This window comes from Catharus ustulatus, chromosome 8 (assembly GCF_009819885.2).
Source record: "Catharus ustulatus isolate bCatUst1 chromosome 8, bCatUst1.pri.v2, whole genome shotgun sequence".
In the NCBI taxonomy this organism is placed as follows: Eukaryota; Metazoa; Chordata; class Aves; order Passeriformes; family Turdidae; genus Catharus; species Catharus ustulatus.
In genome coordinates, this window is record NC_046228.1 from 19770363 (window position 1) to 19781256 (window position 10894).

Below are 10894 nucleotides of genomic sequence, written 5' to 3' on the forward strand. Positions count from 1 at the left end.
GGCTTCCCCGGCTCTCAGCCCGGAGCTCCGTCTGCTCCCGCTCTGCTCCATCTCCGTGCCTGCAGCACCTCCTCTGCCCGGCCCGTGCAGAGCTGCAGGGCTGCTCCCTGCATCCCGCACTCTCCTCTCATCCCTTCACCCGCCCCAAAGATAACTTGTTCCAGCTGTGCAAGGGGCCTCAAAGACGCCTTCAGTGAGGACCAGGGCTTGCCCCTGAGCAATGATTCTTTCACGGGATAGAACCGATTGCTCTCTGTGCCCTCTAAGTAAAAAAAAACAAACCACAATGCAACAAAAATAGACAAATCCTTAACATACATCCCCTCCAAAGCAGTCCCACTGTCTATCTCAGCTGACCAGCACACATAAGGACTTCTCTTCACAGAGTACCAGGAGGAGACATTTCTAGGAAGCTCCAGGGGAAATAGCACTGACTTGGAAAAGGAGCGTGCTGTTTATTAGGTCCCCAAGCCCTAGAAAGCACCACTAATTTCCTCATGCCCACAGGTAAGCACTCCAGATAACTTGCCAAACCACAACAGCAATGTAAAATCTTTGCCTAGCTAGGTCTGGGAAGTTAATTGCTCTCTTGTTTTCCCAGAGAGAACAGCAAAGCAAAGCATTGGATGCTGGGCTGGCTGATGGTGCTCATTCCCTGGAGAAGGCACAGGGTGGGGAGTGGGGGGGATGAGGCAAGGCCTCCTGGCAGCATTTGGAAAGGCAGTATCCTCATTCTGTGTGTGGGGGATGTGGTTATTTGAAAAGCTGCAGTGCCTCTTGCAGGGGGAGAGAGGGTTCCCACAGGATACTCTCTGCAAACCTTTCTTCTACTTGGGTGATCCTTGCCCTTTGAAAGACACATCCCCCTCCAGCAGCCTGCATGGATGGATCTACAAAGAGCTCTTAGAGACCTGAAGCCTTCTGGAGATGCAGAGCCCCTACCCTGCGCTGACTGGGGGCAGCACCTGCAGAGCAAGGGGGATCAGGCAGCACACCTCATCCCACAAAGCATCACCTCTGAAGCACCAAGATCACATCAGACCATTTAGATAGAAAAAGAGCAACTGTGAACACACCATTTCTTCATTTTTTTGTGTCTGGCCAGGGCCCAGAGAGTTGTGGTGAATAGAGATAAATCTAGGTGGTGGAAAATTGCTAGCAATGTTCTCTGAAGCTCTGTTTTAGGGCCAGTCCTAACATCTTTATTGATGTTGGACATGGGGATTGAGTACACCCTCAGTAAATTTGCAGATGACACTAAGCTGGGTGGGAGTGTTGATCTCCCGGAGGGTAGGAAGGCTCTACAGAAAGAGACAGATTCAATCAGTTGGCTAAGGACAACTGCAGGAGGTTCAATAAGATGGAATGCTGGGTCCTGCACTTGTGTTGCAGCAACTCCAGGCACAGCTATAGGCTCGAGGGGAATGGCATGAAAGCTGTTCAGAAGAAAAGAACTTGGGCTCAGTACAAGGCAGCAGTGTGCCTAGGTGGCCAAGAAGGCCAATGGCATCCTGGCCTGTAGCAAGAATACTGTGGCCATTAGGACCAGGGAAGGGATCATGTCCCCACACTTGGCACTGGCGAGGCCACACATCAAGTACTGCTTTCAGTCACTTCAGAAAGGACACTGAGGTGCTGGAGCATGTTCAGAAAGACTCGTGAAAGATCTAGAAAACTTGTCTTGCAGGGATGGCTGAGGCAGCTGGCTTTGCATAGTCTCAAGAAGACAAGGCTCCAGGGGGAACCTAATCACTCTCTACAGCTGCCTGAAGGGAGCTTGCAGTGAAGTGGGGACTGGTCTCTTCTACTCTGCCTACAGAGAGGACAAGAGGAAATGGCCTAGAGCTGAGACAGGGGAGACTCAGATATTACAAAAATTTTTCACTATTAAGGTGGTCAAGCACTGGAATAGGCTCCCCAGGAATGTGGTGGAGTCACCACCCTGGAGGTGTTTAAGAGGCGTCAGGATCTCATGCTGGGTGATGTGGTTTAGTGGTTTTGGTGGTAGTGCTGGGTGGATGGTTGGACTCGATGATTTTAAAGGTCTCTTCCAACCTTGATGATTCTATGACTCTGTGTTGGGACAGATGCCTGACACAGCTGAGGGAGCATGCCTGGGGCAGCTGCAGACAGACAGGAGAGCAGGCAGTTGCTTCACCAGGACCACAGTTGTTACAGAGAGTGCCCCAAACAGAACCATGCAGGAGAGAGACCACCCCATTACTCCCATCTGCCCACCATGCCCTCTCTAAAGAGACCTTCTAAATGTGGAAGCCAGTTTATTCTTATTCCCCAACACTTCAGGAAGCTGGGGAAGGTGCTGTTACACCACTACCCAACATGCTGCTAAATTCAGAGGAGGAGCCCTTGTCAGAGAAGGCTGGACAGGGCACAGGCTGGTGCCATCTCCCAGCATTGAAAGTGCAGCCCACTGCCCTGTGGTAACTTTCCAGTTCTGCCTTGAAAGGCCAAATCTCATTCACCAGGCAGGAGCCAACACCCACGCAGAGGCTCAGACCCTCAGACTCAGGCTCTGAGGCGCATCTTGGCTTTATGAAGCACAGTGACATGCTCTTTTCAGATGGTTAAACAACAGCCTGGTTTTTTTAACATCCCTATCTCACTTCTAGGTTCCTGATAGTAAGCAAAGGCACTCAGGCAGCACAACCAGCTGATGACTGCAGAAGGGGTATGCACAGAGGGACAGCCTGCTGGACACATCACTAACCCTCAGGAAGACACGGTATTGAGATGGGCAGCACTTCTCTCACAGTTCTGTACAAAGTCAAGTATGAAAAAGGCATTGGAGAAATCAATCAATCAACCAATCCATATGTTACAGTATTTATTAGTTGTTTTAACACATCACCCAGTGGCAGACACACCCAGAGATGGATGAGTTGACTCTGGGACCCTTCTGTCCCCAACCCACGAGACCGGCCATGAGCTGGAACCCTTGGCAATGTCTGCCACACTCTGAAAGACAGTGCTGGACCCTGCTCATGTTTTAGGGTTTGAGGCAGTAGCTAGTCAAGTTAAATAGATTGTTTAATATTGTACAAGAGACACACCACAGGTAACAGCCATTGAAGTTCATGGATAACAGCCATAAAGTTCCTTACATCCCAGAGGAGAAAGGAGAGCCCAGGCAGATCCCCTCCCTATATAACCTTAAAAACAGCAGGAATTTTCCATTTCAGTGTTGTTCCCATCGGTAATCGATTAGGGTTTCCCTGCAAAGTAGCAGCAGGTTCGGGTTCTGTTATTCCCCAAAACTGGGCACTGTGGAGAGGGCAGTGCTGCTTTGAGAGGAATTTCCCTACCTTTTTTTCCAAGGAGAGTATTGGTGCATGCAGGATTCTATCAGTTCCCAGAAAGGAAGTGAGGCACAAGGCAAACCCAAGTAATGCAAAGAAGAAGGAAAAGCAGAACTACAATCCCAAGGTTTCCAGCCCCCAGCCTCCTCCCCTTTCTCCTGTCACCAGCCTGCCACAACCTGCACCTCACTCTGGCATACCACCCACTGCAAGGCAGACACACCAAAGGCCAATGTGCAAGTTACTCTGAAGGCTGTTACCACAGTGATCTCTTCCTAAACCCCATCACACCCATCCCATCACGCACTTGGGCTCTAGATAGAAGTGAAAAGTTTCCCCATTCCCTCTCCCTCTCTCCCCACTTCCATCTCAATGTCTTCTTCCATCCCTTGGTTTTAATTCTGCTTTGATTTCTTGGTGCTACTCCAGTAAGTTTTCCTGAAAAAGTCGTAGAAGAGAGCCAATAAAGTGATATAAAAGAAAAATGAAATTATAAGCACTGGCCAGCTAGTTTGGCATTCCTTATCATTGTTCCATGAGAAGCCAATGATATTAAGTACTAGAAATAGTGCCATCTGCACAATCTGTGAAATGGTAATTAGCATCATGATGGGTTTGGGTACCCGGAAGCCCATGGCTGTCACAGTGTAGTAGGAGTACACCACAGAATGGATACAGAGGTTCAAGGCTGCGTTCCACGCCAGACCAGCTGCCATAATCTTATAGCTATACCAGGACATAATTGTTGTGACTAAGTGGTGGTACCAGTGGAGGAAGATGAGCTTCTTTTTCCGGAGAACAATGAACACAGTGTCACCTGGAGTTGGGGGAAACATGTATCATTAGTCAGGTGAAAGCACAGCAGTTGCACAAATTTTCACATGAAACAGACCCAAGGAAGCTTCAATGCTGAAGCCAATATGTGGTTTGATCCCACCAAAACCTAGGTTCCCATTGAAATAATCTGTGTTGAAAAACATCATTTAGGCACCCTACCTTCTGCCATGTTTGTAGTATAAGAGCCCCTTGCTCCAGGTTTGCTTTCCCAGATCTACCTGCACTGCATTCCCAATTGGCTCTTCTTTACTTCTCTTTTATGAAAACTGTGTGAAAAGCCCAGCCCTCCCTGTCTGTCTGCTGCCCCCTCGCCACAGTCATTCCAGGGAAGAATTTCCTAGTCCAGGCACTGGCCTGGGGATAAACTAGAGCAGTAACATCAGGCTGCAACTCGCTGGAGAGCAAGCATATCATCAGAGTTGAGCAACAGGGAGCAAGAAAATGAGTGACATGTGCAAGGCTAAGCAACCCTTTTCTCCAAGTAACATTTGGACAGAGACCTGTACAAGAAAATCTGCTTGTAAAAGCAAAGCAGTTATAAACACACAGGATGAGGAGAAGTTTCAGACTCACCCATTTCGACAAGTTTGCTCAGTGCAAATAGATACATCCAAAGCTTGGAAACAGGGTGGACGTAGAAAGATCTACTACACACTGATCGCTTAAATCCCTTGTTAAGGAGAAGGAAGGCCATCTGCTTCCAGATCCGCCAGGCTGCAATGATACTGCAAGAAAACCAGAGGAGAGCTGAACATTGTTCCCAGAGCCTCAACAGAGCCTCTGACAGCTCTGCACCCCTGGATGTTTAGTTGACTCCATCTTGATGCTCAGGGCAATCTCAGAGACATTTAATCAAACTTCTGCCTTCTCAGACTTCCTAATGAGTTTCAGCCAGGATTTAAAACCTATTCCTGCAAGACAAAGCAGCATCAAAGAGTGCTCACTCATTATAACCTCTACTTCCACTGCCTGAAGAGCAAAAGCTGCCCCACCTGATGAGAAATGGAGGACAATTTTCCTGAAGTCCCACCTTTCAACATGGGCCCACGGGACAGGCCCAGGGAACACATAAATAACGTCCTGTGGCAGGCAATTCGTACAGCTTATGAGAAGAAATACCACTTTTTCTTTATCAACCTACATATTTCATTTGCACAGGCTTGTCTCTTAACATACCATGAACAGCTGTCCCCTGGCCTCCCTTCTCCCACAACTTGTGATGTTAGAGACCAATGCTCTGACAGAGGACAACCAGTGTCCCTTTGACCTTGTCAAAGCCAATAGGAGTTACAGAGGCAGTAGTCTAGTTTTCCTCTGTCCCACCAAACAGATAGAAAAAGTTGTGGAGATGAGGGGAATTTTCTAAAATTTACATCTGCCTGTTTAAATACAGAGCATGGGCTGAAACATTTTCATGGCCACATTTTAATGCAGGAAACCTTTACCATAAGACTGGACAGTTTGAAAACACATTTTATATTAATGTTTTGTGCTTCTGTGAGTGTAGCAGAATTTTCCCTCACCTCCTACACAATGGGATTAGAAAAATGGTGGGGGGAGGCAGGAGAAGAGAAAGAAATCTAAATTTTAAAGAGAAATAGACCTCAAATCAAACTTGCAATTTGCAAACTTTGCAAACTTGCAACTTCCCTTTGAATGAGGGAAGATGTCTGCTCTTGCAGGCTTCATGTTCAAATCTACCCATGAATGATTTCCAAGCACTCTCCCCAGTGATCCTTTTGCAACTCTTTTCACTAGTTGGAGTATTTCTGGTGAGAAATAAATGACTTGCATAAACAGGTCACTCCCCTAGTTAGAAAGGGCCTTCAAGAGGAAATTTTAAATTTATTTCCCTAGTGACATAGTGGATAACCAGAACTTTCCACCAATCCAGTTCTGAGGGAAGGTCTACAGCTGTCTCCAGATTTAGCAAAGGCTCTTACCTGAACAAAGTCAGGCTGAAGGACCACAAGGCCAGTGGTGCACGCAGATTGAAGGGCCTCCGTTCCTTCATGAAATGCTGGATTCCAAAGATGAGGATTAAATAAATAGTAGAAAAAATAAAAGTCTTTTGCCTGCAAGTAGAGAAGAGGGAACTGTCAGGAAAAGACTGACCTATTTTTAGCCAGACTTCTGTAGCCATAGCAAAGTCCTCTCACCAAGAAACAAAAGATCTCCCATTCTCATGTTAAGCTTGGGTTTGGTCACAAGAAAGCCTGCCCTGAGAGTGAGCAAGCAAGAACGCTGGGGACTGCACAAATGAAAGCTACAGATGAACTGCTACATCATGGAGATTTCTGCAAGACCTTGATGGGAGGAGCAGGTTCTGATAGCCTGTGAGCAGGATTCAAAGCAAACACATCAATGCATCTTATCCCCTAACACATGAGACTCTATAGGCAGAGGATGTCTGTGCAGGATGTCTAAAAAAGGCCACTTTCATGTAAGCTAGAGCCTCAATTGCCTTGTGCCACATCCCACACATTCCAAGGCTTTAGTGCAGCATGGCAGGGCTGACTGCCCTATTTGCCAGTGCAAGGGCTGCAGTGGCCATCCGTGGGTGCTCTTTGCCCTCTTGCCATGTCACCATCTCCCTACAAGCTGCAGCACCACCTGGACCACTGTGTGCTCTGCCACACGTGCTGCTGCATCCCATCCTCCACAGCCTCAGGTATGCAACCAGAGACCCCCGACCTTCTCCTCCTTGGAACTGAAGATCCTCACACCTGTTCTGCTAAAAGCAGCAGAACCCAATAGGGTTACCCAGGCTCTGGAATGCACCAGGTCAGCAACCTCCTCTCACCAATTCTCCTCCATCCATTTCCTGGCTGCCAAGTGACTGAAGTTCTTCTCGAAGTCGTACTCCCCCAGTGGCTGCAGCTCCGACGGGTCAACGCTCGGTTCCATACTCATTATCCCCGGGAGCGACCCGAAACGACCCACTCCCGCACACTTCAGCGGTGGATATAGTCCCGGGAATGCGCTCCGCCCCAGCATCGCCCCGCGGCGGGGGGCGGGACCCGGAGCCGCCCGATCCCGAGGGGAACCGGAGCCTCCCACTCCTTGCGCTGGGGAAGGCTGAGCGGGAGGTGATCCCGTTCCCCATCCAGCCCAGCTCGTCCTGAGCACGCGGGCAAGGTCATTCCACCAGCAGCAGGCAGGAATTCACTTACCCTGGCTGCGGTTAGCTGCTGTGCCTTCTCTACAGACGGAAGTATCTGGCTGCTGCTGGAGACTAGGTGGGTTCTGGGTAATCTTGCACTTAGGTTCCTGCAGCTGAAAATGGCTCCAGCACAACCAAACGCTCTGAATGCAGCATATCTCCTTGCACCCTCTGGTCACTTGACTCATCTTGGTGTCTCTCCCAAGTGTCATGTCTTTGCACATGTGTGTGCAACAGCTGCATCCTACAAAGCTCACAGACTTGGGAGGGGTTTGCCTCATGCAGGCATCCCTGCACCAGCACACAAGTCACCTGCTTAACTGCTGCCTCTTCAAACAGGTGAACATTTGCCTGGGAGACACATTTCATAGGATTGTGGAATGCTTTGGGTTGAAAGGGACCGTAAAGGTCATCTAGTTCCACCCCCTGTCATGGGGAGGGACATCCTTCACTACACCACACTGCCCAAAGCCTTATCCAGCCAGGCCTCGAACTCTTCTAGGGATTGGGCATCCACAGTTTTCTCTTTATTTGACAGTGCAGAAGTGTGAGAAAATCAGGAAAGAATTTAACATGTAGGAATTAAAATCCCTTGATGATTTTTGCACCACCCCTGACTTACCCTCCCCTTTTTGGAAAGTGCTTGCATGTATCTGTGGAAAGTTTGGCTTACACATGTCAGCAGCAGTGGTTTTACTACACCCCCACATAGAGAAAACACCCTTTACATAGCATAAGCTCCCATTGTGCCCTGCACAGCTCTCACCTTAGTGTTTCCAGCTCCAAGGAGGTCCTTCATATGCAGTCTCCATTCCTGGGTCACTTGTCTTTCATCTTTCATCACCTACTTTGGGCAGTAGCATCATCAGGCACAATATTCAGGTACATGTGAAGGAAACTTTCATATGTTACAAGGGCTTCTGCACACCACAAGACCAGGTGTAACCACCAGTAAAGCCAAGGGTAAGAGCAGAGAAGTGGAAGCTCAGTAATACAAACTTTTTGCACTTCTAATGCATACAAGTCAATGTTCAGTCTCATTATTTAGCAGCAAAGCCATGTTGGGAACCTTATAAATTTATCCCTCTCCTCTTGACACTGTTTCTGACTTCTTTGCCTGCATATTGTCTGTGGATTCACTGTTTTTAGATGGAGTACAGTTGTTAGCTGTTTGAGACATTGCAAGTCCAAAATACCTGCTTATTTGACCCATGCTTTAGCAATTGTTAAACATTGCCTCCTTTACATAAGACACCATACGAGAAGAGAAAAAACCTTTAAATACCTGTTGAGAGATGCAAGGATGAGTTGGATTAGCTGAGTAGAAAATGTCCTGATATCAACATAATTTCTTATTCCTAATCTAATCCTGGCTTCAGTAAAGCTTTCATTTTGAAACTGTTTCATTCCACATGAACAAGAACAAAGCCTCTCCTAGGGCAGATCTGTCTATCCATCTCTCACATGATGGCATCTACAGTTACAGGAGGAGCTCATGGCTGCAGGTCTTTGGTACCACCTGAACAGGCAGCTGGCAGCCCTCCCCAAGTCTCTCCTTGGCAGATGGGAACAAGAACAGAACATGTAAAGAACAGAAGCAGATAGCAGGGATGAGGCTCTTGGCATCCTCTGAGGCATATTTCTTGCTTAATAAGGCAGGATTTGTCACAGACTGAAAGCTCACCTGCACAATCCAGATGCAGTTGTGACATTCTCGTTATCCTCTTTTCTCCCCACTGTCAAATACATCTGTCTGCACTCCTGGATCTGGCTGGATTAACATGCAGAGAGCTGCCCAGTCCAGTGCCTGGTCACTGGCACTGCTCAGAAACAATGTTGGACTCAGAATGCTTTAGAAACTGACATACAATACAGACATCAGAGCAACTTGTTAAAAAACAGATGAACTTGTTTTCACACATCACAGGGAATTGCACGGAGCTCAGCTGCTACAGGTGAGGAAGCAGAGCCTGCACTTCACACAGAGCAGGAACATCAGGGCTGCAGTGTTGAATCAGTGGGAGGGGAGCACTTCATTCTTCTCTTCTCCAGGTGAGTGGGAAGGAGACAGAGACCCTATGGAACAGAAGCCTCTATGTCTTTATTTTGAGCCCAAAACAGCTAGGTAGGATCTCAAAGAGAAAGGACAATTTTGTGAAGACCATGAAATAACATTATGGATCCCTATCAAGAACTATGTCTGATTAGACTGCTTCTACAGCATTCCAGAATAATTCTTCTTTGAGGTAGCCCTAAATAGATGAAATTCTCACTTAAAGCTCAAATTGCTATTTTCAACAAGAGTTTATGTTTTCTGGTAAAGATTCGCTTTTTCACTAATACATATGGAGAGAGAACTAGTTTCTGATATGGTGACTGAGCATCACCTACACTCTTATTTGCCCTGTGGTCAAGAGTACAAGAAACTGATTTTTTGCACAAATGCCACACTTTGTATCCCAAGTCTTAAAATTAATTTCCTGTAACACGATAGTAAACAACAAATAGACTACTTTGGTGGTGGATAGTACATTTGCCTTCTGTCAGCATGACAGAACATGGACATGAGAACATTGAGAATATTAAGACACTTGTGAAAGACTCCAGGCACTGTTCTGAATGAGTAACAAAAGCCAAATCCTGGTACGATCCAAAGTGCAGAAGTGGTTTCTGGAAAGTTAGAGTGCATAATTTCTTTTGTAAGAATACCAGAAAGTAAGAAAACTGCTATGTTAGGCGAGATAAAGGACAACAATCATTTACAGCTCCCTAGGCTGACAGATCAACCACTTCCATAGCAAGTGACACAAAAAAGACGACACAGAGAAGTCTGTAGGACTTAAACGTAGTGGGTACATGGCAGGAGTCAAGAGAGCAGCTGCAATAACTAGAACAGGGCAAAATGTTGTAACTGTGTGGGCCAGAGGCAATGTGGCCACCAAAATCTTCAATTGTCTGTTGACTAGCTGACTGTCACTGTACTGCCACCAACTACCTGCCTGGTCCACACAGGTGGGGACAAGGAAACAAGGAGGCAGAGTTGTTTATTTAAAAAAAAAAATTAGTTCCAGGTATAATAGGCCAGTTCATATTGGCCTTCAATATGAGACACCTGACAGTCTGCAGGACAAGAGTACACACAGAATCAGCCTGACTCAAGCTGGGTTTTGTTGGTCTGAGTTACACTGCCATCACCACCAGTGCAGAAGACACAGGTTTTTTTGCCCAGGAAACAAGGTTACTGCACATAACTACCTCCAAATCAGCTTGTTGTATTGCCTGTGGTTGTTACTTGTGATTTACACATCAGAGCAGTGAAAGCCATGGAGGGATCTCCTTGCTTAAGCACTACAAGCTTTCATCAAAGCATAGGATAATGACCTGATTCCATGAGACCCTCTTGACCGCAGAAGATATGACTTCATATATGCGACTTCCCAGGGCAGCTTTTTCACCAGACTGACCCCACTATGATAACAAAGAACAGTGCTTGTGTTCTTGATCAAAATATCTTTTAACTCCTTTTCCACCAACAGAAGTGGCATGGCAGGTAAGGCATGATTTTACATGTATCGCA

General features: G+C 47.0%; 1 protein-coding gene across 1 annotated transcript; it reads right to left on the bottom strand.

The window, feature by feature from the left end:
* Positions 1 to 2892: 2892 nt before the first annotated feature.
* On the bottom strand, positions 2893 to 7107 carry LOC116999574 (elongation of very long chain fatty acids protein 6-like). Its single transcript, XM_033066403.1, has 4 exons — positions 6958 to 7107; positions 6098 to 6229; positions 4728 to 4879; positions 2893 to 4134 (listed from the first exon to the last, which is right to left on the bottom strand). Exons 1-4 carry the CDS (start codon positions 7065 to 7067, stop codon positions 3713 to 3715), a joined length of 816 nt encoding a protein of 271 aa, XP_032922294.1. The 5' UTR covers positions 7068 to 7107; the 3' UTR covers positions 2893 to 3712.
* Between the last annotated feature and the right edge of the window lie 3787 nt (positions 7108 to 10894).